The sequence below is a fragment of the Gymnoscopelus braueri genome, assembly GCF_963280865.1.
Source record: "Gymnoscopelus braueri genome assembly, chromosome: 7".
Classification (NCBI taxonomy): domain Eukaryota; kingdom Metazoa; phylum Chordata; class Actinopteri; order Myctophiformes; family Myctophidae; genus Gymnoscopelus; species Gymnoscopelus braueri.
In genome coordinates, this window is record NC_137608.1 from 51873531 (window position 1) to 51901504 (window position 27974).

The window sequence follows — 27974 nt, forward strand, 5'->3', positions numbered from 1 at the left end:
ATACACACAATACAGTACATATAATTCATTTGTAAGTGTGTATTAACTGTCTCTCTTCTTCTTCTATCAGGTCGTATTCTGGTGCCGACAACCAATGAGGATCTTTAGACTCCTCCCACACACCCAGGTTCATTTCCTCTTTCTTTTTACTGAACTTTTATTCTTTTTGTTTATGTATAAAAGTGTATATAACTACAAAAACATACACAAAACAACATGTTTCAGTAAGAAGTGAAACAGCTGTAACCCATCCCGGTCGTGTGAATTCACATTATCATGTGTCTTCTGCATAATCTCTTATAATAATGAATCTAATAATCACATTTAATAATCAAATGATTTGTTGTATCACTGATGACAATGTGATCAGATGGGGGGGGGGTCCTCTTGGTTGAACTAAACATTTCAGTGATCTGTACCCAATGATTCCGTACATTTAAAACACTAATCATTCCATCACTAACAGGATCAAAGACAGAACCTTGTGGTCCAAAGGAGAGTGTTTTACCAACTGAGCTGCCCTTCCTACTAAGATACACTATTGACAAAGTATTGGTCAAATGTTGTTTGAATGGACTGAGTTGTTTCTACTTTGATGGTTACTGTAGTTGCAGGAAGTGTGCTGGGAGGTTAGGTTTTCAAGTAGTTTATTAATACATTGTTCATGATCTATTATCCTTTTATAGTTTTAAATAATTAAATCATTAAGCATTAACAAACATTTAGTTATTAAGTTATTAAAGTTATTAATGTTACATTAATAATCTTTTGGGAATGATTATTTACTATATTAAGGGAAGGTTATTCTGTTAACATGTTCGCACAGTTAGTACATTCAGATTTGTATTGTTTTTCTTGTCTTTTCACAGAACACCTGGGTGTGTTTTCAGAGAAGCAGAGTCATCGCTGCTCCCTAGTGGAGAAAGGAGTTAATACATGTGTGTCCATTCAGCTTTTAAATACTCATAGCAGCAGCACAATGATGACATCATCAACCTTTTTCCACTAATGTGTCCTTTAAACAATTCAAACTGCTAAATGGCTAGCGAAGGCTAACGATAATTACTGTCTTTTCCCAGTGTTTTGCAAAGGTTGACGTGGTTTTGAGGTGAGGTTAGGTTTATAGACATAGTTTATGCGAGGTTAAAGGGTTTAGAGTTAAGGCCTTTGCACACAGGGTGCGATTAGTCAATCAGTTTTTACCGCGTGCGAAAAAACGCATGAATCGAACTGGGTTTGATTGAAGAAAAAAAAAAAACATCGCCGCATCGCATCGCCGCACGGTAAATTTGGAGCCGGTGTGCATGAGGTCATTGAGAACCATGTGTTCATTAAAAAAATTATAATGTCTGTTTTTTCCGTGCGGAAAATCGCACCCTGTCTGCAAAGGCCTTTAAGGTTAGGTTTATAGACATAGTGTTTGTGAGGTTAAAGGTCAGGGTTGAGGCGCCACCTGGGCGACACACCAAAGGAAGAGGGAGTCCCAATTAGTGTGGGCGGTTCATCAAACTACATTGTATAGTTTCTGTCGTCAGAAAACACAAACATAATATTTCAGTTCTACACTATATTGAAACATTAAATAAATGATCACACACACAATCAGCGTTCTTCATAAGAGATCTTCATAACATATATAATATTAATATCCATCTGAATGGAAGTCAGTCAACCATGTTTGTGAAAAAGGTTTTATTATTTTATAAATTACCATAAGTCATTTATTATTATGTAATCATTTATAATGTGTGATAATTAATGTGTTACAATCATCATGACATCACTATTTCCCTGTGATGGGTGGACCTGATCCCCTAGGGTGGTCTGAGGTGATGGGTGGACCTGGTCCTCTAGGGTGGTCTGAGGTGATGGGTGGACCTGGTCCTCTAGGGTGGTCTGAGGTGATGTGTGGACCTAAACCCTCTAGGGTGGTCTTGAGGTGATTATTTATCTTTCCGTTTTTCAGCTCCACTGTTGTGTTTCTATCCGTTCCTTCCCCCCTGGGATCTGGGCCCCTGATCATGAATGGTTTGAAGTTCAGATATTAGATTTTGGCTTTAATTTGCTTGGTTTGAATGGAATGTCACAATATCAATAAAGGAATGAGAAAACATAATTGTGCCTCATGTTCTCTTACATTTCACTGCAGGTGGGTTGCCAATTTCAGCCAATCAAGAGAGAGTGCCCATTCACAATATAGAGCTATTTAACACTGCTACTGAACAAACACTCTATAGTAATGATTACTATCACAATATAGAGCTATTTAACACTGTTACTGAATAATAACAATGATTACTATCACAATATAGAGCTATTTAACACTGTTACTGAATAAATACTCCATAACAATGATTACTATCACAATATAGAGTGATTTAACACTGTTACTGAATAAATACTCTATAACAATGATTACTATCACAATATAGAGCTATTTAACACTGTTACTGAATAAATACTCTATAACAATGATTACTATCACAATATAGAGCTATTTAACACGGTTACTGAATAAATACTCTATAACAATGATCACTATCACAATATAGAGCTATTTAACACGGTTACTGAACAAACACTCTATACATGTACGGGTTGTAAATGGAGAAAGTGCCAAAACCAGAAATTCCGCCATGACGCTCGTGACAGACAAGCGTCATGTGAACCATGGCTAGCTTTTTTACATAAAGTCCCTCAGTTTGGCTGTTGCGATGTGACACTATTGTGAGCTTGTACTGTATATCTGCTATTTTTGGTATTTGTTTTTAAAATTGTGAAGTAGTGTTTCTTTTCCGATAATTTGTGAAACGTTTTTGGACATTTTCTGGGACATTTTAGCCTATAGTAACATGTCATAAATAGGGACACCAAGTTGAAAACAGCTACAGTATGACTTTGGAAAATCCAGAAAGTTCTTCTTCACCCACTGACGACTTCCTCAAACATTGCTTTAACTATTGATGGTTTGACCTCCTCACCCTCCATCACACAACCACATGGAAGAGTTTGAGGGTCATTTCTCTTTGAAGCAGAAGCTCCATAGTGTCCATAGGTAAATGTTTAGAGCTGTGTTGACCTCTGGAGCACAAAGAACACACTTCAACTGATATACTGTATAAGAAGAGTTTGAAATGACCGTGAATGATCTAAAAGACTGGTTCCCAAACTTTTAGCTCAAGTTTGCCCGGGACCCAAACTAGTGAAAATAGCAGATCTACAAGCTCACCAATGCGGCACGAAGCGTTCACTACTATACTATTTCCACTACTTAAACTTTTATTTTATGGAAATTATTAGATTTTTATTTTTTAAAATGTGGGAATTGTTTTTAATTGATGAAAAGTTGTGTCTCTTATTTTTTGTATATATTTTTGAAATAATCTATTTTATATAGGAAATGAAAAAAAGGGGGATAAATACTTGCAACCCATAAAAATTGGTCCGTAACACACACATGGGTCCCGACTCGCGACCCACTGTTTGGGAAATAGTGATCTCTAACACTGGTGGGCCGTGAGGAGATTGAGTGGGCCCCCAAATAACACTTAAGATACAGTAACAGATGGGAGGCCTGTGAACGCTTTCCATACGTTCAGGTGCATTTATATAGAGCTTTTATCCAAAGCGCTTTACATAGATTAGGCATTACATTCACCCATTCACACACACATTCATACACCGATGGAGGAGGAAACCATGCAAGGCACCAACCTGCTCATCTGGAGCAATTAGGGGTTCAGTGTCTTGCTCAAGGACACTTTGAAACTAACGCTGGGGAGCCCGGGACCGAACTCGGAACCTTGAGGTTCCCATCCGGCCGCTCTAGCGGCCACTCTACCCCCTGAGCCACTGTCACCCCTAGGTCCTGGAGCTTCCATCACTGTGATGACCACTGTGATGACCACACCGCCCACTTCACACTGGGTGTGATTTTTACTTTACTGGAGTATTTACGGTTTTCAATACTTGTACTTTTACTCCACAAAAATCATTATCAACATAAACATACATTAACCTCTTCAGCCATATACGTAGGCTATTTGAAAATAGCCGATCTACAAGCTCACATGTCATGGTGCGACGCATTGTGAGCTTGTAGATCTGCTATTTTCAAAATATCTTTATACAATGTATACATTTGAAAGCTTGTGAAATGGGACATTTTGCATAATGAGTACATTTACTTTTGTATATAAAAACAATTTTGATTACCAGACTGTTACTTGTAACAGAGTGTTTCTACATTGCAGTATTGATACTTTTACTTAAGTAAAACATTTGAGTATCTTTTCCACCACTTATCAGTGAATATACAGCCTGGCAACAGGCAGCCTCCTCCACTCATCAGCTCTCAGGAGACATGTGTAATCCAGACAGAGCAGATAGTAATCAAATCCTTTACTCTCTCTAGAGTTATAGACCTGCGAGGGTCCATCTGGACACTGACCTCCTGAGCATCTTAATCCATCAGGACCGGGAACACATCTGTGTCATTTTAAGATTTCTTGGGCTGTTCAAAAATAGTAGATCTACAAGCTCATAGCGAGGCACCATGTGCCGCGCTATGAGCTTGTAGATCTGCTTTTTTGTTTTGTTTTTAATCGTGGAAGATTTCTGCAAATCTTTGAATATAAATATGTTTGAAGGACCTCCTTAACGCTTCCAGGAAGTTGTCTTCGTTTATTGTGCCGATATCGACTACCTTGGCTACGCCCTTTGCTTCCATCCTGTTCATGTTGTCTTCCTGGTCGCCCAGGATAGGCAGACCGACCAAAGGAACGCCATGGTAAATGGCCTCCTGGATTCCGTTGGTGCCTCCGTGGGCCACAAACACTCTGGTCTTGGGGTGGCCCAAGAGGTCCTTCTGGGGCAACCAGTCGACGACCAAGGTGTTGTTCCCCAGGGTTGACGGTCTCCCGCCGGTGTGCCTCCAGATCACCTTCTGCGGCAATCGGGCGAAGGCCGCCGCGATGGCCTCCGTAACGTCCTCGGGGACCTTTCCGATGAAGGAGCCCAGTGTCATCACGACGACCCCGTGTTCTCCGGAACTCTGGACAAAGTCCTCCAGATGTGGAGGGAGAGGCTCGGAGGGCTTGCACTGCCAACCTTGCATGTACACGACGTTAGGCATGGTGGGGCGAGGGTATTCAAAGGTAAAGTCGCTTCTCATCAGCCAGATGTCCGCCGCCTGGAAGAGCTCGATATAATTGACGTCGGGGCCGAAGTAACGGTGAACGAACGCCGTGTAGAGGCTGTCTGACATATATGCATATTGAATGCGCGTTAAAAGGTAGAAAAGTGCGTTTTTGATTCGTTGGGGAAATGTCATCTTGTCCGTCAGCATGGAATCGGGGACTGGGACATAGGAGAGGGGACAGGGGGCGATGAGATCGTGCGCCTCCCCTTGGACGGTCCACCTGGCACTGAGGACCAGAGGAAGACCGAGACGATGGGCCAACATCGGCCGCGGCCCCACTGGATCCGTCAAAACCATGTCATACTTAGCGTCCTGGAGACGCTTCATCATTTCACCGTCTTCAAAAACAATCTCCATCGTCTGAACTGAGGCTTTCAACATCTCATAGAAGTTGTTCACTAATTCCCATTCGCTTGCCATGCGAGCCCAAATCGAGGAACCGTCCCGCCTCAGGTTCACCATCCTCGCCACGATCGTTCCGAAGAACTCCTCGTCGCCGGCGCCGTGGAAGTCGACCGTGACGGTGTCGTAGTGAGGGGAGTCCGGCTTGATGTACCAGCTGTTTGAGGGCCTTATCACCGTGACCTCGTGGCCTCTGGAGTGCAGCTCTTCAACGATGACTTTCATGTTGATCCAAAGGCTTCCCTCGCCAGAGTACACCAGGACTTTACCGCCGCTCCACGAGCGGGCGTGGAACAACACAGGAGTGTAGCAAACGCTATGAGCATTAGCTGGCCCATCTCTGAGGAGAGAGATCACAATGATGAGCGAGAAGGCACAGAAGTTAACGTTTTGTAATGGATCACTGATTAACTAATACTGCACTTTACTCTCACTTCACACTAGATAACAGCGTGAGTGGGATAAAACCAATATATCGCCACTGTCGAGCAGAAACCTCTTATCTCCATATTTTAACGTTTAATAATAGTTTTTTCCCCGTATATTAACGGCCTATACTTGATCATACCACAGCGTCCCACAAAAGCATCAAAAGTAGCAGTGTTTCGAGCTTGTAGATCTGCTACCGTTGTTATTCATTTGTTTTTGAATCCTGAAAAGTATCAGTTTTGGACATATGAGGTTTCCACCCGACAGAGACGATATCATTAGTTAAGGACGTTATTATCCTCGGCTCCACTTCTATGCCCAGGATGAGTGCTCATAGGATGAGTGCTCATAGGATGAGTGCTCATAGGCGGGTAGGAGGCACTGAACTCACCGACTGCTCCTGTGGAGCTGTTCAGTGGCCAACAACAGTATAAGACTATATGTTGTCTGTCTGTCTGTCTGTCTGTCTGTCTGTCTGTCTGTCTGTCTGTCTGTCTGCCTGCCTGCCTGCCTGCCTGCCTGCCTGCCTGCCCTCTTTATACCAGTGTTGCCAGGTATGCTTATTTTAAGCAAATTGGTTGCGGTTTCTTTGGTGCTTGTTTCTAAAGTGTACCGGTAGACTAGATGCTTATTTGGGCTTGTTCCCACATTTTTCTCAAAATGTTTTATGTCAAGGACCCCCAAATGTATGTGTATTTGTCCACAGACCCTCACCTGAAATTATACTTTTGAGCAAGGGACCCAGTATTTGTGTTGTTGTTGTGTATGTTTTTTTCCTCAAGATCTTTTTGAAAATACCGTAGCCAATCTACAAGCTGTGAGCTTGTAGATCGGCTATTTTCAAATAGCAGATTTATATATAGGTTTGAAGTGCTCATGTGGCCTATAGTCACTTCTTTTGGGCTTGTTTTCATAGACCTGGTTGCTTATGTCTCTTGCAAAATCTGGCAACACTGTTTTATACTTATGTAGTGGGTGTGACAAAGGGGCTGTGCATGGAGTTCACATGGCCATGATACTGACCATGATGATACTGACCATGATACTGACCATGATAATGACCATGATAATGACCATGATAAGGACGTGATACTGACCATGATAATGACGTGATACTGACGTGATACTGACGTGATACTGACGTGATACTGACGGTGGACATTTACGTAAGCACTTTTAGTCTATACTTCTTCCTCTTATGACAAATAGCTAAATTAGCTGATCTACAAGCTCACAACACTTTAGCTTGTACTGTAGATATATTCTTTGCAAATTTGACCAAAGTAGGGACGCCAGGGTTTAATGTGGTTAACATACACATACATCTTTTTATTAAATTGTGATATTATCAAACATATCGTTGCTGTCCGGCAGAAAACCAGCCAACTCCATTTTGACGCTTTTGCATTTTTTTTCCCCATAAATCAAGGGCCATTGAACACCCTTTACGTCTGTGTGTTGGTAAAAATATATTGAACCAATGAAAAATAAACCAGCTAACTCAACCGGAGTTAGCTAGTTTTGCAGACTCCAGGCTCCACCCCCTTTTTGACCTCCAACCTCATTGTGAGCTTGGAGGTCCATTCAGCTGTTCTTATCAATGATGAACAAAACCTCCTAACTCCAGTTTTTTTCATTTCCTGAAAAAAAGAACATTTTGGAGTTAGCTGGTTTCTGCCAGACAGCAGAGATATGATAGAGAGAGGGGGAGAGAGAGAGAGAGAGAGAGAGAGAGAGAGAGAGAGAGTGTGGGTTAGTTAATTAGTCTGACCAGAACATAGCCGCGGGATTCGGCGGGAAGACCTTTTAGGTTAAGGGTGCGGTATGCCGCGCGCAATTCTTTTTCCGCGGTTTTGGTCGGCTTTTTTTTATTATTTTTTTACCTAAATTCGGTTTATTCGGTTCACCTAAATTCGGTACCTGGGGGGAGGGGGGGCTGGCCGTACCCCCCCTACCCCTACTTCCCGCGGTACTGGACCAGAAGCGTGGATAAAACATATCTCCACTGGTCAAAATCCAACCCTGGTCAGCTCTGTTACCTTGATGTCCTCCTGCATGATCTGTCAAGACAGATTCTTTCTGATGGGTTTCCCCTTTGTGTCCTTTATGGTGATCAGTGTTCATTTTGACAGTAAATTCTGATTTAGTCTTAGTTTTAGTCTTTTGAATAACACACCATTTAGTTTTTAGGTCCCATTTCAGTCTTCTGAAATTGGTTAGTCTTTGTAGAGGTGGATGGCAATGAATTAGGGTGAACATATTCTGAATTCCCAAAAAGAGGACACCTCACGCATGCACACGCGCGCGTTCGCCAATTGACCCCCCTGGTGGTCTTGTCCTTTAAGTGATAGAAGCTTCTAGATCATGTGACAACAAACTGCCTGTCTGTAGGCCTGTCCCCGACTAAGGATTTGTATAGTCGAATCTAATTGGCGACCAATAGTCGACTGGCAGATATGGAGAGAGAGAGAGAGAGAGAGGGAGAGAGACATAGAGAGAGAGAGAGACTGGCAGTCGACTAATGCAATGATTGCATGATTCGACTGAGAGATTGGCAGTCGAATCAGTCTGATTCGACTGCCAATCTCTCAGTCAAATCATGCAAATAATATGTTATGCAATAGAGGAACATTCCATATTTGGGCTGTAGGGGTGCTTAGTGTCTGATTTAACATATACTGTTGGTTTCTCCCAATAAATCATGATGTATATCCTATTTTTTGCCAAACTATTAGTTAATTAATATCTCTCAGTCAAATAATTAAGAAATATATATATATATTTTTTTTTTAATGTTTTTTTGTATAATTCGACTAAGAGATTGGTAGTCGACTCAGACACCCCTCGACTAATTAGTCGACTATTCGACTACTAGAGGTCAGGCCACTGTCTGTCTGTCTGTCTGTCTGTCTGTCTGTCTGTCTGTCTGTCTGTCTGTCTGTCTGTCTGTCTGTCTGTCTGTCTGTCTGTCTGTCTGTCTGTCTGTCTGTCTGTCTGTCTGTCTGTCTGTCTGTCTGTCTGTCTGTCTGTCTGTCTGTCTGTCTGTCTGTCTGTCTCTCTCTCTCTCTCTCTCTCTCTCTCTCGTCTCTCTCTCTCTCTCTCTCTCTCTCTCTCTCTCTCTCTCTCGTCTCTCTCTCTCTCTCTCGTCTCTCTCTCTCTCTCTCTCTCTCTCTCTCTAGTAACTGGTAATGTTTAAAAAAATAATTCTGATTGGCTGCTGAGTGAATCAGGAAGTGAAATTAACGTTTGGGGAGTTTCCAGTGAGAAGCTTCAACCACACGCACACACACACACACACACCCACCCACCCACCCACCCACCCACCCACCCACCCCCACACACACACACACACACACACACACACACACACACACACACACACACACACACACACACACACACACACACACACACCCACCCACCCACCCACCCCCACACACACACACACACACCACACACACACACACACACACACACCCAACCCACCCACCCACCCACCCACCCACCCACCCCCACACACACACACACACACACACACACACACACACACACACACACACACACACACACACACCCACCCACCCACCCACCCACCCCCACACACACACACACACACACACACACACACACACACACACACACACACACACACACACACACACACACACACACACACACCCATTTGCTGATTTCAACAAAACTAATTCACAGTAAATGTGTTTCCACTGCAAGACAAAAGCTCAATAATACAGATGACTGTTTTACTTCATAATTATGTAACAACTCAACTCAAGTAAAACTGTATTTATAGCACATTTAACATGACCATGTCAACCAAAGTGCTGTAAAGACAATAACAATACAATGCAATATAAACAGACAATTAATTTAGCACCAGTCAGGGGAAACGTACTGAAGGCCAGGGAGAAGAAATGAGTCTTTAATAGAGATTTAAAAGTAACAATGGACTGGACAGCTCTGATGTGTACGGGATAACTGTTCCAGAGCCTGGGAGGGCGGGCCATCTTGAAGGCCTGGTCACCTCTGGTTTTAACCTGGTCACCTCTGGTTTTAACCTGGTCACCTCTGGTTTTTAACCTGGTCACCACTGGTTTTTAGCCTGGTCACCTCTGGTTTTAAGTAGGTTTAGGTGCAGATTTGAGTTGCATTTACAACTTTGTGTGCTTCATCACTATCATCAAGCTTGCATACAAGAAGGCGCTGCTCACCGACGGAGTATACCGACAGCCCACGCTGGAGTGGATAGTGGTGGGAAAAGTACTCAAATGTTTTACTTAAATAAAAGTATCAATACTGCAATCTAGAAGTACTCTGTTACAAGTGAAAGTCCGGTGCTTGTGTCCATGGAGGTCTGGGTGACATGCTTGTTGTATCATGAGGACATATGACTTGATTTTGTGGATGTAATCTTGCTGCACCTGTAAATTACTGTAATACTGTATTTGTGTCCTTGTATGCAATTTCCCTTTTTTGGACATAAATAAATTGTTAAAATGTCTATCTGTCAACTTTTAAATTACATCAGATTTATTTTTGTCCATATTGACATGAGCAACACGTTGACATTACCAACAAGAGTCAAATAAAACAAACAATAAATGAATACATAATTATGTACAGTCTGTCAGGTTGTTGACATCAACATGTCTCTCTAGTAACTGGTGATGTTTAATAAAAGAATAATTCTGATTGGCTGCTGGGTGAATCAGGAAGTGAAATTCAAGTTTGATTTTTACAGTCAGAAGCCTCAGTGGTGAGTTCAACGACACATGCACGCGCACGCACGCACGCACGCACGCACGCACGCACGCACGCACGCACGCACGCACACACACACACACACACACACACACACACACACACACACACACACACACACACACACACACACACACACACACACACACACACACACACACACACACACACACACACACACACACACCTCTCATGTGACACTATATGATCACATGACCAGTGTGTTTTTAAAGACATTTGATGGTTTCAGCAGTGAGATGTAATGAGGCTTGAATTGATGTTTAATGAACATGAGCAGCATTTTACCAGCAATGCTGAAACACACACACACACACACACACACACACACACACACACACACACACACACACACACACACACACACACACACACACACACACACACACACCTCTGAAGTAACACTTTGATCACATGACGTGATGGTTTCATCAGTGAGATGTAATGAGGCTTGGATTAGAGGAGCGTCTGTGAGTTCAGTTTACAGAGGTTCCCGGTTTGATTCCTGACTCCTCCTGGCTTCATGTTGAAGTGTCCTTGAGCAAGGCACTGAACCCCTAACTGCTTCTGATGAGCAGGTTGGAGGAAAGCCTGGTATTCATTCTAAAACTGAGCCCTGTGATCCGGTTTAGAAAAAAGGGGGAAAAAAACAATGTTTGTTCCGGTGGTTGGTTCCGGTTTGTGTCACATTGTTTTTGTTCCCCACATAATGTGAATCAGTTTCGTTTAGTCTCGCTAGTCGCGCTACGAGTTAGAATGAAAGATGAACATACCAAACCATTATTATACCAAAAGAAACGATACGATTATACCAAACTGAACAAGTTTTAAACTAGGGGAATCATTTTGGAGGCGCACAGCGCTGGAGGTTCGGTCGTGGGTTCCGGCCGCCTGATGACCTAAAGTTATTTCCACTCCAGACCGGACCAGAAACCTGAAAATGGTATTTGATCCCAGGCTACCTTTAACCACTCTGATGCTCCAAGATGTCACCTTTGACCTTTGACCAAGAAGATGTGGTTGAATTAGGTCAAATGTGACTCCTTTGTGTGAGAATGTAGAACTCCTTAGCTTATAAATTATAGTGTTTCTCTTCAACAGAATCAGAATCATCTTTATTGTCACATCACAGGTTAAAGGTGTAAAGAAGTGGGTGAAATAATTTTTAGTGCAGCTCCATCATTTTAGTTGTTTTCAGAAAGAGATTGAAAAGAGGACGGGGGAGGGGCAAGCAGAGAATAAAAGATGAATTAAACAAAGACATAAGTTGCATAAGGTACAGTATGTACATGAGGAGATATAAGGTGCATCAGCAGCAGCTATACTGTTCATGATATGTGCATAATCCAGACTGTCCTCTTTCCAGAAACAGATGATGTAACATCATATCTTTAATCTGATTGGCTGATTCTTCTGAACTAAAGAACGAGACCTCCTTCATTCTCTTTCAGACTCCAGAACTTCTCTTTCAGTAAACATCTGTTTATTCTGATCTGTTTATTCTCATCTGTTTATTTTCATCTGTTTATTCTCATCTATTAAATTCAGTTCAGTTTTAATCAGTGATGATAAAGATTACAGCCACCCTCCTCATCCTCTCCTCTGTACTTCATGTCAAAGCGATCCCACGAAGTAAGTACATTATATTTATGTTATTATATAATATATACATGTCTATCTACTGTTATAAACCACTATTATGAACGATGCACAATACAAACAAATGACACACACACACCCACCCACCCGCCCACACACACACACACACACACACACACACACACACACACACACACACACACACACACACACACACACACACACACACACACACACACACTTTGATCCCATGACCAGTGTGTTTTTAAAGACATTTGATGGTTTCAGCAGTGAGATGTAATGAGGCATGGATTGATGCTTATTGAACATGATCAGCATTTTACCAGTGACGCTGAACACACACACACGCACACACACACACACACACACACACACACACACACACCACACACACACACACACACACACACACACACACACACACACACACACACACACACACACACACACACACACACACACACACACACAGCAAGCGATTTTAGCCTCTGTCAGTAGGGGGGGCAAGATTTTGTTGGAGGGGGAGGTGGGGAGGGGGGGAGACAAAAGCTATGGAACTCTGACTGGTATTATTTTACACTATGGAATTGGAAATAATAGAACATATTCACATGGCGGACATTTTTGCATTGAAGAAGCGGGGTGCCATTTCATTAACTTAATAGCAAAATGGCCGCCGTGTGAATATGGTCTTCAGAGACCACACCCCCTTGTCACCCTGCATAATAATACATTATGTGCATAGTAGACCAGTGGAGTGCTCCAGCATTTTATTTGGGTTTTCTCTTCTTAAGTGACCAGATATTTTACTTTCTGATTCAAGTTGTCCCCCTTTCTTTCTTTCTGTCTTTTTATTTTATTTTATTTTTTTGTGCAGCTCCAGTGCTTTAGTTATTTTCACAAATAGAAAGAAAAGAAGACGGGGGGGGGGGGGGGGGTTAAGGAGAGAATAAAGGATGAATTAAACAAAGATATTTACATAGAGTATGTACATGAGGTTAGACATAAGGTGCATACGGTACAGTATGTACATGAGGTTAGACATAAGGTGCATAAGGTACATTATGTACTTGAGAAGACAAGGTGAATAAGGTACAGTATGTACATGAGGAGACATACGGTGCATAGGTATAAGGTGCATAAGGTACAGTATGTACATGAGGTTAGACATAAGGTGCATAAGGTAAAGCATGTATATGAGGAGACATAAGGTGCATAAGGTACAGTATGTACATGAGGAGACATAAGGTGCATAAGCAGCAGCTATATACTGTTCATATGTGCAATAATTCAGACTGTCGTCTTCTTGGAAACAGATGATGTAACATCATATCTTTAATCTGATTGGCTGATTCTTCTGAACTAGAGAACGAGTCCTCCTTCATTCTCTTTCAGACTCCAGAACTTCTCTTTCAGTAAACATCTGTTTATTCTGATCTGTTTATTCTGATCTGTTTATTCTCATCTGTTTATTCTCATCTGTTTATTCTCATCTGTTCATTCTCATCTATTAAATTCAGTTCAGTTTTGATCAGTGATGATGAAGATTACAGCCACCCTCCTCATCCTCTCCTCTGTACTTCATGTCAAAGCGATCCCAGGAAGTAAGTACATTATATTTATGTTATTATATAATATATACATTTATATCTACTGTTATTATATAAAAATAAATATGAACAATGCACAATACAAACAAATGACACACACACACACACACACACACACACACACACACACACACACACACACACACACACACCACGCACACACACACGCACACACACACACACACACACACACACACACACACACACACACACACACACACACACACACACACACACACACACACACACACACACAGACACACACACACACACACACACACACACACACACACACACACACACACACACACACTCATTTTACTACAGTATTGGATCTTGAATGTTGGTCCAAATACATAAACATTAAAACAGATGTTAGGAACTGTTGTTGTGACATCATAAAATAAATCATTCCGTATTAATTACTTTCATAATTTAAAAAAAAAACAAAGAAAAAAACATTTGAATCTGTATCAGTGTGAATAAAATGTTTGACAGGAAGTTACTTTTAATATCCAACCTTTCACTTCATATAAGAACCAAACACGCAGTGGTGTAAAGTAACTAATTACATTTACTCAAGTACAATTTTGAGGTACTTATACTTATACTTAGCTTTACTGGAGTATTTCCAATTTCCATTACTTTTACTTTTACTTCTACTCCACTACATCTCACAGGAAAATATTGTACTTTTACTCCACTACAATTATTTGAAAACTTTAGTTACTAGTTACTTTGCAGATACTGTATAGGCCTACATTTTAACATTTGTATAACAAAAAATACATTAACCATTTTAGCCCTATTTCATACCTAGGCTATTTGAAAATAGCCGATCTACAAGCTCACAACCTGTCGCATCGCAACGCGTTGTGAGCTTGTAGATCTGCTACTTCCAAACATTTTAATAATTCTACTTTTGGTACTTTAAATACATTTTTATAGCAATACTTTTGTACTTTTTTTTACTCAAGTAAATTTGTAATTCCGGACTTTTACTTGTAACAGAGTACTTCTAAATTGCAGTATTGATACTTTTACTTAAGTAAAATATTTGAGTACTTTTTCCACCACTGCAAACATGATTGTTTAACATGATGATTATGTGTTATTGTCACTGTGAAGAAGTTTGTTGTTGAATTTAATTTCAACTTTGTTTTATTTCCAGTGTTCCATGAGGAGATTCAACTCACTGGCTGTTCAGACACAGTTAAAGACCCATATAAAGAGTGGATTGTGGGACTGGATGGTGAAGTGATGGCGTACGCAGACTTCAACAAAGGGAAGGTGGTGGAGCCTCAGCCTCCGTTTGTAGATCATATGTCCTACCATGCAGAAACTTATGAAGTAGCTTGGAATCTGCAGGCGCTCTGCAAAGCCAACCTGGACACCGTTCGCACTGCCTTGAAGAAACCACCAGTGAAAGGTACATGAATACTATGAACACAATAGTTATTAACTAAAACGGTTGAATATATTTAACATTAATGAAAATGTTTAAACATGTATATTAAGCATTTATGGTGAAATATTTTCTAAATAATATGTATTTCTAGTAAACATGAATATGTGCTCAAGGTGCTTTATTTATTTGTATTTATTTTTTTTACAAATCTATCGATAGTATCTGCTCTGTACAGCCTGAGCTGTAGGTGAGGTGTAGATGGTACAACTATGTAGATGCAGTGGTGTGTTCTATCGTGTTACACTATATACGTAGTATACTGTGCAGATTATTATTTTTTAAAGCGTATACCATCCAAAAAACGTCTGAGGAAGCGTATCCAGTGTTGATTTGGTGAATCTATCTCTGGTGGGACACTATTTTAAAGAGGTCACGCGCACGTGGCTTAACACCTACACTACAGGTCACACAATGGACAATTGATATGCATCTAGGCTCATTCCTATGTTAATTCACCTGGTGTGACACCCGGCAGTCGGCAGCCTTTGTTGAGGTGTGAACTTAAGGGTTGTTTTAATCGATGCATGTGCGTGTGCGTGTGCGTGCTCCTGCTCAAAAGACTGGTGGGACGGCGTGTTACCGCGGCCCATGACCAATGACCACTGAGCGTATCTGATACACTTTACTTTATTTATTTGGATTTTCAATTAAAATCATGTCAAAATCCAAGATAATACGATTATACAACAGTTGCCATCAAAATGTTCCTGTGATTCATGAATTAAATTACAGAGGTGAGTAACTAAGTACATGTACTCAAGTACAATTTTGAGGCATTTGTACTTACTCGAGTATTTCCAATTTCCAATACTTTTACTTCTACTCCACTACATCTCAGAGGCAAATATTGTACTTTTACTCCACTACAATTATTTGAAAACTTTAGTTACTAGTTACTTTGTATATTTTGATCATTATTACAAAACATACAACCACTTCAGCCCTATAGGCCATTTGAAAATAGCCGATCTACAAGCTCAAAATCCGTCACTAATCACGATTTGATGCATTGTGAGCTTGTAGATCTGCTATTTTCAAAAGATTTGTATACATTTCAAAACTTGAAATGAGACATTTTGTATAATGAGTATTTTTACTTTTGGTACTTTAAGTACATTTTTGTGCAATACTTTTGTACTTTTACTCAAGTACATTTTGAGTTCCGGACTTTTAATTGTAAGGGCGCACTCTCACCAAAAGTTGGCTGGCCGCTGTTAAACACAGGTTGTGCGCGGCCACAGTTTTTTGCAGCCAGCAGATTTAAAAAAAAACACTGTGACGCACCTGTCACTCACATTCAAGACCGTCCCCGTAGCCCTTACCGCCTGCTGCCTTGAGCACCATGGTGCTTCCTGAATCTACGCGACTTGTCCAGTGGAAGCATAAGGCAGGAGCTGATTTTCTCCCTCTGTCCAATCGGGTGAGTCGAAGGCGGACCGTCCCAAGACTCAGGAAGCAACATGGTGCTCAAGGCAGCAGGCGGTGCAGGCCATAGATATATATAAAGGCTAGATGGCTCAAGGGGGCGTCACAAGCGTAGCTCAACCGCGGCCATCTTGGGACGGTCATTCATAACATTATGTCTATGGTGCATATACTTTGAAATAACCATAGCGTGCTCAATTTTCATCCGATTTTCAAATGGTTTAGTGTTTTGTAAACACCAAAGATGTAGTTATGATACGGCATACTTATAATTATAATCATGTTTTTTTTTTTAAAATAACATTAAGTGTGCAGTATCATAAATACATCTTTGGTGTTTACAACACACCAAACCGTTTGAAAATCGGATGAAAATTGAGCACGCTATGATTATTTCAAAGTATATGCACCATAGACATAATGTTATGAATGACCGTCCCAAGATGGCCGCCATGTGGCAACGTCGTACTCCATTGGCCAGCAGCGCGGGTGAGTCATCTAGCCTTTATATATATCTATGGTGCAGGCTACGGGGACGGTCTTGAATGTGAGTGACAGGTGCGTCAGAGCGTTTCTTTTAGACAACACGCACAACCTGTTTAACAGCAGCCAGCCAACTTTTGGTGAGAGCGCGCCCTAACAGAGTATTTCTCTATATTAACATTTTTGATACTTTTACTTAAGTAAAACGTTTGAGTACTTTTTCCACCACTGAAGGATGGTAGAGTGTGTTGTTAATGTTATTTTATGGTTGTTTAATTTATTGATTAATACAAAAAAAGCTCATAGCGTGGCACCGGGTGCCGCGCTATGAGCTTGTAGATCTGCTCTCGGCTGGGGGTGGGCGTGGCTTATCACCTTGGGGGGTTGGTTTGAAGCTGTCGGTGTGGCCTATCACTTTGGGGTGGAGGGGGGGGGGGGGGGGGGGTTAAAATAATAATCCTATCTCAACTGGGTGGGACCCCCCAAAACAATCATATTTTTGTGTGCTTGTAGATCGGCTATTTTCACAACGTTTGCCTCTCTCTTATTCATTTGACAATTTGGCCAATTTGCTATTAAAAAGGTCTTAAAAGTCATTAAATTGTCACTTTATAAATGTGCAGATATCCTGTATCCACTTATACTGTATGTTGGTTTGTTTACTGTTGAGTGAGAAAACTAAGGGTTACTTACGTAACCCCGGTTTTGTAAATTGCGAACGAGTTGTTCACATATGGGAACAGCGCCCTCTGGCGGTGATAACAGAAGCTTCACATTAACTCCCTCAGGGCCAACCTAATTTTTGGCCCGATGGGTCTTCCGTCGCTTTCCGGTAGCCCCCTCCCGAAGGTATTATAGGCGACCGGAATGCGGAAGTCGTTCTCTTGATACACCAGCTTCCTTCTGCCTACGGTGAAGCAAAAAGAAGGGTGTTTCTGTGAACAACTCGTTCGCAATTTACAAAACCGGGGTTACGTAAGTAACCCTTAGTTTTGCTACATTGCTCTCTCGTTGTTCACATATGGGAGATATAAACCCCCGGAATGTATCTACAAACAAGATACCACAAAAACCTGCCCCAGCGCCTGGGCGCCAGGGCCACGCCCCCCCTGGGACGTGACCCCCTGGCGCCCAAGCCCCCCCAGACCCACCGGGTCTGGGGTAAGGAACAGGAAAAGAAGTGGGGCCCTGACAGACCTAAGTCTGCCTCATAACTAAAAGCAGGCACAGCCTGTCTATTCTAGTGGGGGGAGGGCCCTGACAGACCGAAGTCCGCCTTATTCATCTAAGGCCCAGACGTCGGCCAATCATACACTAAATTACAGGGGCATGAACAGATCCTACGGCCGTTCTATGCACCTACCCACCTTCAGGTGGAGGCCACACCCAGGACAGCGTGCGCCAGGGAAGACGCCGCCACGTCCAGGCTGTAGAACGCAGCGAAAGTCGAGGGAGACGCCCAACTCGCTGCCGTGCAGACGTCCTGAATGGAAACCCCTCTGCAGAGGGCCCATGACGTCGATACACCCCTAGTAGAGTGCGCTCTCAGTCCGTCAGGCACTGGGGCTCCCCTACTAGTGTACGCCAAGCGAATAGCCTCCACAATCCATCGGGAAAGCGTAGACTTAGCCACCGCTTTTCCCCCAGGCCCAGGGCCCAGGGAAACGAACAGCTGGCCGGGTCGGTCCCGGGCCGCAGTCCTCTGGACATACAGCCGCAAGGCCCTCACTGGACAGATACAGTGCAGCCTCCGATCCTCCTCTGAGGCAAACGGAGGCGGATGAAAAGCAACCAGCACGGTCGGTGTCACCACCGCCAGGTGGTTCTTAGGGATGAACGCCGGGTTGGGTTTAAGAACAACCCTACCGTTATCACCAGCGAACCTCATGCACTCCGGAACTACCGATAGGGCATGCATATCGCTCACCCGTTTCGCTGTTGTCAGCGCAACCAAGAGCACCGTCTTGAGCGTGAGGAACCTAGGTTCCACCGTCTCCAGTGGTTCAAAAGGAGGACGAGAGAGTGAGTCGAGCACCAGGACCAAGTCCCACGTGGGAAACAAAGCCCTGGAGACAGGGTGTTCCCGCAGGGCACCCTTCATGAACTGGCACACCATTGGTTGTTTTCCCACGGTTTTCCTACCGAAACCAACATGGTTGGCCGAGATGGCCGCCAGGTATACTTTGATTGTGGAGAAGGCGTTTCCCAGATCCAACCTATCCTGTAGGAAGGTCAGGATGTCTGGGACCGAAGCCTGGAAAGGGACCACAACCGGGGACCGGTCCAGGCACCACTCCTCGAACACACCCCACTTAGCTCCATAAACGGACCTAGTGGAGTGTGCCCTAGCGGCCTGAATAGTCGCTACCACCCTAGGTGGAAGCCCGGCTGCAGTCAAATTTTCCCTCTCACGGGCCAAACCCACAGATCTAGGTCTGCGGGCCTGGGATGATGAATCTCGCCCCCCGCCTGCTGTAGCAGGTCCTCTCGCAGCGGGAGGGGCCAAGGCCGCTCGTATAGGAGGGGAGCTATCTCCGACCTCCAGGTGCCCCATGCTGGAGCCACCAGCAGCACCGTGAGGTCCCGGAGCCTGATCCGTTCCAGAGTAGGGTGGATCAGCTCAATCGGAGGGAACGCATAAAGTAGCCCCCTCGGCCACTCGTGCGCCAGGGCGTCCAACCCCAGCGGAGCCTGGCCTTTCATTGAGAAAAACAGCGAGCATTTCGCGTTCTCCTCTGATGCAAACAGGTCCACCCTGGGCCGCCCGAACCTGACCCAGATCTGGTTCGCGACCGCGGGGTGCAGAGACCATTCTGAAGCCTGAGTCTTGCCTCTGGACAGAAGATCGGCTCCCCTGTTCAGAAGACCAGGGACATGAGAGGCGTGGATTGACTCCAAGTGCGTGCTGCACCATAGTATCAGCCTCCGTGCCAACCCGTCCAAGGTAGGAGACTTCAGGCCTCCTTGCTTGTTTATGTAGGCCATGGTCGTAGTATTGTCCGTCTTGACCAAAACGTGACAACCGCTGATGCGGGGTCTGAAGTGCTTTAACGCCAAAAAGACCGCCATCAGCTCCAGGTAGTTGATGTGGGCCGCCCTCATACTGCGGTCCCACACACCCCTGGCCATTCTGCCCTCGAAGGTGGCGCCCCAACCTGTCAGACTGGCGTCGGTGGTTATTATCTTCCTGGAGATGATCCTCCCCATTGGAACGCCCTCTGACAGGAAGGAGACTACTTTCCATTGTTGGAGGGACTGTATGCACGCTGCGGACACCGTTACCCGGCGAAAACCCTGAGTTACCGGGACCCCGAGGGAGCTCACCCATCTCTGAAAAGGGCGCATGTGCAATCTGCCCAGGCGTATCAAGGAAATGGCCGAGGCCATGAGCCCCGCCGCCCTCATGCAGATTTTGTACTGGACCTTGCGTCCCAGTTGAAACATGGCTAAACATCTCAGAAAGGAAACTCTCCTCTCCTGAGACAAACGAGCCCTGAGAGAGACCGCGTCCAGCTCGATACCTATGAAAGTAGCGCGACGGGACGGCGTGAGCACGCACTTCTCGAAGTTCAGTGTGAACCCTAGGGAGGTCAGGTGCGACACCACTGTACTGGTGTGATGACATGCCTCCTGATACGAGTCCCCACTCAGTAGCCAGTCGTCGATGTAACTCGCGATGCGAATACCCCTCTGCCTCAGGGGAGCTATCGCTGCCTGAGTACATTTGACGAACACCCTGGGACTTAGTGACATTCCAAACGGGAGGACCAGGTATTCGTACACATGACCCTCGAACTCGAACCGCAGGAATTTCCTGTGCGGTGGATAAATAGGGACGTGAAAGTAAGCGTCCTTGAGATCTATTGAGCTCCACCAGTCGCCCTGACGGACCGAGCGTAGTAACGCCGCCGCCGTCAGCATTTTGAACTGAAAAGTTTTCAAATACCTGTTGAGAGCTCGTAGATCCATGATGGGACGTAATCCCCCCCCTTTCTTCTTGACCAGGAAGTATCTCGAGTAGAAACCGAGCCGGCTTTCTCCTGGTAACACTTCCCGTACGGCGTTCTTGCGTAATAGGGAGGCTATCTCCTCTCGTAACGTCAGCGCCGCTTGACCACTCGCTCGTGACAAAAGTACTTTGTCAGACATGGGTGGTTTTGTGGAAAACTGCAGCCTGTACCCCTTTGCTATTGTACGAAGCACCCAGGGGTTGGCGTTGCATTCTTTCCAACGCTCGATGTGTAGTGTTAAAGGATTGGGGGGGACTGTTATTGTATTCGTACTCACATGAGCCGCCATCTTGGCTGCACTCGCTGGCATGGCTACCGTGCTTGTTGTTACATTCGTGGTCATGGGCGCGGCCATTATTATTTTCCTGGCTGCGCACGTGGGACCGGCCTTCGCTATTGTCGACACGTGTCTGCAAGTGGGGGCCGCCATCTTGTCTAGCGACACGTGTTGAACAGCTGAGGCGGCCATTTTGGCCCCCCCCACTGTCATTGCGACAATAGCTTGACTTTGTCTTACCTTGTGGCTTACCTTGAGCCGGAGACCGCGACGGACCCCCCTGGGGGGGGTCCGTCGCGGTCTCCGGCTCATTTTCATTCCTACCGTTTTCAGTTGCAATTTTTTGTTGGTCTTTTTTAATACAGCAGCATGTAAAAGCACAACATTGGCAACAACAACAGTAGAAATAGCATGCACACTCAGACGATCTGCTGTGGCACGTGTATGTGTATTTTGCAAAACTTTCCTCTCTAACGCATGCACACTCAGACAATCTGCTGCGGCACGTAAATGTGTGATTTGTGTTTTGCTCTTCTTTCTTTCGGTGCTTGGCGAGCGATCTTCCGTCGCATCTGCTAGCTCCGGTGGAGATCTCCTCCTCTTCCTCGGTGACCCGTACATGAGGCCCGAGGCCACTAGATACAGGTGCGAATCCCCCGTCTGAGGGGAGAGGGAACCGGGGGAGAAAACTTCCCTGCTTTCCACGCAGGGAGTGACAGTGTCACCGACGCGACCTGGCACCGCGACCCTTGTTGGAGCCTCTCTGGCTGGGTCTGTTCTGTGGGGGGCGAGGGCGGTCGTCCTCCCTTCGGTCCCGCTGTTCTCTGGCAGCAGGTGGAGCGGAGGAAGACTGGGCCTGTCGAACTGGGCCCTCCTGACGATTCGGCGGCCTACCTCGGTCTGGCTGTCGTCCAGGACGGGACTGGGGTCTGGGGAGAGGTGCTCTGGATGGGGCTTGGATGCAGGACAATGCAGCCTCATCTTGAGCTTTTCGAACCGCGCTGCTCTCCTTCAGGTAATCCATGGCGCCCTGGAAAAGATTTCCTGGGGTGACTTTGAGCTTCAGCAGCTTTTTCTTGTCCTCGGGACCGCGGAAAGTAACATGGTCGAGCCATCGTGCTCTTTCGTGGGTGACGCAGAGCCCCAGCACTCTGCCCGTCCATTCTATGGTGTGTTTATTTAGAGAAATCATCTCTTGAGTGAGGCGTCGCATCTCGGCCAGCTGCTCGGGTGTGGCGGCGTCTCCCGCCTCGCTCAGAAGCACCTTCAGGGAGCCCTGCAGAAGAGCGGAGGCATTGAGAGCCCTGCCGCCCGATGTTGACGCCCTGTAGACGGCTTTAGAAGCCAGGGAGGCAGCGATGTCCTTTTCATTGGTGAAAACAGGGATGTCTTTCACCGTGGAGAAAGGTGTTTTCTGGCCGCGAGGCTGGCTAAGGCAGAGGGAGCTGGCTAGGGTGCGATCCATGGGTGGGGGGGGGCCGAGGCCCAGTTCACCCGCACCCACACAATCGATGTCGAAACGTAGCCTTCTGGGATCCGCGTCGGGGGCCGCGGGAGCGCTCCAGGACGAGGAGAGAGCCGAAACGAAACCCATCGCCAGTGGAAGTTTGCTTTTCTTGGTGATTTTTTCCTCCACTGAGTCGAGTCCCTGAAACTCCGAGGTGTTAATAGGGGTCTCGTTGATCTCGTCGCCTGGCCACTTGAGGCCACATCTGACGGTGGCTTTTTTATAGAGCTCCAGAAGAGTAATCTCACCTATTATGGCCGTTGCGGGGGCTGTGAGCGCCTCAGCGTGAACAAGGACAGTGTGGAGGGTCCCAGCTGGGGCTGGGGGGGTCGGGGGGTCGCGGTCCGCGGTGAGAGCGTCATCCCTGACGACCACCCCGTCCTCCGCGACCTCGTCAACGACCAGGTAGTCTCCTACGTCCTGCGACTCCTGCCGCTCGGCTTGGTAGGGAGTGAGGGCGTCGTCATCCACCTCATAATCGCCGACCGAAACGACGCTCCCCGGGGTGGAAGAGTAGTGGGAGGCCGCACGGTGTTCGGTGTGGCCACCGGGTGGGGTGGGGGGTGGTTCGACGCGAACATATTCGTTCCTCGGAGGAGAGCGAGAGCGGGGGTGTTTTGGTGGCTCCAGAGCCCTCGCGGAGCTAGCTGCTGCTGAAGCATGAGGCCGACGAGCAGCTTGGCTAGCAGGTGTGCAGTCCGCAGATCGCCGGGAAGCGAAGTAATGGCGGTCGCCGCCGCGCTGCTCCTCATAGTCCTCGAACAGGGGCCGTGAAGGAGGCTGGAAAAGGTTTCTGGCCTCGTGGAACCGGTTCTTGCGCTCGGACGAGTTGAAAGACGCACAGTCGGAGCATCTCGGGTGTAGCTCGTAAGCAGCGTCCTCAGCGTGGGCGAGACCCAGGCAGGAGACGCAGTGGTTGTGTGTGTCCCACTCGTCCAGGAGTTGAGGACAGGAACGGGAGCCGCAGCGACGCAGGGGGTACTCCTGACGGTCAGAAACGGCGGTACGGCGTCGAGCCATGGAGAGGAGGTGGCGAGCTAAGCTACTAGCCACTAAGGTGGAAAGCTAAACTAGGCCGCTAGCTACTAGCGGAGCCAACAGGTGGCTAAGTTTAGCGTTCTCTTTTTCTTTTCTTTGAAGAGCTGTGCTTTTCCTCGTCTGGAAAAAAACACAGTGGGGAAGAGGGAGAAGAAGAAGGTCTGGGGAACTCTGTGGACCGCGAATCCTACCAGTCGCTATAGAGTTGTGATGACCCGCAGAACTCGTTCTTTTGTTTGTTGAATGTTTGTCGATTTGCGAAGCTCCTTCACCGAAGGCAGAAGGAAGCCAAGAGAACGACTTCCGCATTCCGGTCGCCTATAATACCTTCGGGAGGGGGCTACCGGAAAGCGACGGAAGACCCATCGGGCCAAAAATTAGGTTGGCCCTGAGGGAGTTAATGTGAAGCTTCTGTTATCACCGCCAGAGGGCGCTGTTCCCATATGTGAACAACGAGAGAGCAATGTAGCAAAACAACCTTAACTATTAAGCTAATCATCTGGGGACCCCCAAAAAAAAGTTATCTGGGGACCCCCCAGAAGCCAATGCACTCATTCAATTATATTTGAATTGAATGATGATTTATTTGATACATTTGGGGGTTATATAAAATATTGCAATTTAAATTCAAAAGCAACAGTTTAGTGTTTTCGTTTAGGTTTGCAATGCAGGCTTTAATTACAGTATAAATAATGACCTTTATTTGTTTAATATAACTCAGCTGATTGTTATAATGATTGACCTGGTATCCTATAGTTTCTTTGAGGCTCTATATTGTTCTCTCTACTCTCTACTTATGTGACTATTTACTTGTTTGCTGACTAGAGTCAGTGGTGGGAAAAGTACTCAAATGTTTTTGAAAAAAAGTAACAATGCTGCAATCTAGAAGTACTCTGTTACAAGTAAAAGTCAGGAATTCAAAATTCACAAAAGTACAAAAGTATTGGCATCAAAATGTACAAGTACCAAAAGTAGAAGTACTCAAATGTTTGATAATAGCAGATCTACAAGCTTGTGGCGTGGCACTCGGTGCCGCGCTATGAGCTTGTAGATCTGCTATTTTCGAATAGCCTAGGTATAAAAAAGACAGACAGACAGTATACAGACAGACAGACAGACAGACAGACAGACAGACAGACAGACAGACAGACAGACAGACAGAGTCCTTGTTTTCTCAGCCACGCTAGATAACTGGACACATAGAAACAAAAATTAACTGGTAGCTCAATCTCATTGTATTTAAAGATACATTCAAAACATTTTAATGCCAGATTTCACATCCTGAACCTAGTTTAGACTTTCTGTAGTGACATGTTTGGCCGATGGGGGGCAGTTAGCCTAGTGTTGATGTTATACACATGATAATAAAACTGAACATTACTGACATTTTTAATTGTCTATTTCCAGATGGATATGTGTTCTATATGGCTCAACGCTGTGTGTTTAACTCCAGTGAGCTGAAGGACATACAGTACATACAGTCATATAATTTCGATGGTGATGAGATCATCAGGTGGGACAGTAGAGTAGATCAGTGGGTTGGATACATTGAGCTTGGTGTGAAGCAGGCAGAGCGCTGGAATAAAGATCCTACACAACTGGCTAGGATGAGAGCAAACCAAGAGGCACGCTGCAAACCCAACACTGAGACCTACTACTCCTCTGTTCTGAACAAGAGAGGTGAGCTGATCTCAGAGCAGCACTCAACACTCATCACCTCATAAACTATAACATGAAATCACATGATTCTATTCAGAGATGATTAATGGTGTTAATATTGAACTGATAATGATTATAAAACATTACTTAATCTGCTGAGAAACATTTCAGATCCTTTTAAACACTTAAAGGAGTAGTTCACCCCAAAAATGACTTATTTTTTTATCAATCACACCCCACGAAGCCTTGAATTCATGGAGATTTTTTTGCTTTTGTCTCATTCCTGAGACAATAATTTCATTACCGGTGGAAAGATGCTAATGTATCCGGAGACTCAAAGGAGACTCTTTGAGTCTCCTACCGGAGAGACCGCCGGTCATCAAATTATTGTCTCAGGAATGAGACAAAAACTAAAACATCTCCATGAATTCAAGGCTTCATGGGGTGTAATTGATAGAAAATAAGTCATTTTTGGGGTGAACTACTCCTTTAAGCCTGATTTATACTCTATCCTAACACGCTGTCACGCAGTGGAAATAGCAGATCTACAAGCTCACAACATGTGGTGTCACCATCGTACACGGAGTATAAATGAAACATATAGATCTATTTCTGAGTGTTTTCACCCTCATATAATGACCTGCCTAAAACAGAGACACCAGGATTAATGTTTTTAAATGAACTTTAAAAAGAACCATGCAGGTTAAAACACACCTCTATACACTTCATTTCAACACCTGATTTTATATTTTAATGATTGTCTTTACTAGTTTGTTTTGTATGTTTTTAATCACTTTAGTCATATTTAGCAGGATTATATGTACTTATATATTGTTTTGTTTGTTTCTACTCTTGTTCATTCGAACTATTTTCATTACATATTTAATGGTTTATTTTTGTATTTTGTGTTACTGTGTAACTGTGAATTATTCAATATGTTTAAATTACATTATATAAATGAATTCTACTTTATAGAAAACTGTAGACTATTTAGTACTCTATGAAATGTTATTATCTGGTGCCATCTGGTGGCCAAACATTGACACTTACAATTGTAATGTAGGCATTTATCAGACGCTCTTAATCCAGAGTGATTTACAGTAAGTAAGGAAAACACAAGGTAATACATCAAATGCATAGAAATGGTAATCTAGGATCATAGGTAAACCAAGAACCTATCATCAGTCTAAACGGTATAATATATTTTAAAAAAAATCTGTACATTGAAACTATCCAAACTATATGATGCCAGGTCTACAATGAACCTGGCATCTGTCTACATAACATGATGTTTAAATTACATTTTAACCTTTGCATAAGCCTGCAAGGTCATCAAGGTCATAGGTCTAGTGCTACAGTCTTCAGATTATGGTGGTAGATTGGGAGTGAGTCTGCAGCTCTAACTGCAATGGAGAGTTTGTTCCACCGTTTGGGAGCCAGAAGGGAGAAGAGTCTAGGACATGTGGAGCGTTGTCCAGGGTGTTTTAGAGAAGAGAGAAGAGTCTAGCACATGTGGAGCGTTGTCCAGGGTGTTTTAGAGAAGAGAGAAGAGTCTAGCACATGTGGAGCGTTGTCCAGGGTGTTTTAGAGAAGAGAGAAGAGTCTAGCACATGTGGAGCGTTGTCCAGGGTGTTTTAGAGAAGGCAGAAGAGTCTTGAAGGTATGGGGGTGCCATACCCCCATATCTGTCATTTGGATCGCATTTGGAGGATATACAAGTGTTAATTATATGACATGTTCCTATGACTGGTATATAGTAATAAATATAATAATAATCATCATCATCATCATCTTTTTTAGGAGTGGAGCCCAAAGTGAGACTGAAGTCAGAGACTCCCCCTCGTCGTGGTGAACACACTCACATGCTGAGGTGCAGCAGCTACGACTTCTATCCTAAAGTGATCCTGGTGACCTGGTGGATAGGTCAAGAACCTTTGACCTCTGGTCTCTCCTCTACTGATGAGCTGTCTGATGGAGACTGGTACTACCAGTACCACTCCTACCTGGAGTACACACCCAGGTACACACCTAACAGACACCTGTACATAG

The 27974-nt window shown here is 44.6% G+C and overlaps 2 protein-coding genes and 1 pseudogene across 6 annotated transcripts in view; 2 read left to right on the forward strand and 1 right to left on the reverse strand.

Moving 5' to 3' along the window:
* The window catches only part of LOC308087930 (H-2 class II histocompatibility antigen, E-S beta chain-like), a 36910-nt gene extending 34835 nt beyond the window's left edge, over positions 1-2075 (forward strand). Inside the window, exons 9-10 of one of the 3 annotated variants that reach the window (XM_080432189.1) lie at positions 71-127; positions 870-1327. In XM_080432189.1, the coding sequence (XP_080288315.1) occupies positions 71-108 (38 nt within the window). In that variant the 3' untranslated portion in view covers positions 109-127; positions 870-1327. Of the gene's footprint in view, positions 1-70; positions 128-869; positions 1328-1829 lie in introns of those variants that run through there. The other 2 variants (XR_013933381.1, XM_080432188.1) reach the window with 2 other exon arrangements.
* Positions 1-27974, forward strand: part of LOC308087919 (H-2 class II histocompatibility antigen, E-S beta chain-like) — a 662842-nt gene that overhangs the window by 630590 nt on the left and 4278 nt on the right. The window contains exons 1-5 of one of the 2 annotated variants that reach the window (XM_080432166.1): positions 12301-12460; positions 13969-14052; positions 15230-15487; positions 25674-25946; positions 27726-27945. In XM_080432166.1, the coding sequence (XP_080288292.1) occupies positions 13986-14052; positions 15230-15487; positions 25674-25946; positions 27726-27945 (818 nt within the window). In that variant the 5' untranslated portion in view covers positions 12301-12460; positions 13969-13985. Of the gene's footprint in view, positions 1-12300; positions 12461-13968; positions 14053-15229; positions 15488-25673; positions 25947-27725; positions 27946-27974 lie in introns of those variants that run through there. The other variant, XM_080432167.1, reaches the window with a different exon arrangement.
* LOC308089120 (UDP-glucuronosyltransferase 2A2-like) lies at positions 2923-7193 on the reverse strand (annotated as a pseudogene). The gene is made up of 3 exons: positions 7174-7193; positions 4653-5942; positions 2923-2982 (listed from the first exon to the last, which is right to left on the reverse strand). The product of its transcript is annotated as a UDP-glucuronosyltransferase 2A2-like (transcript).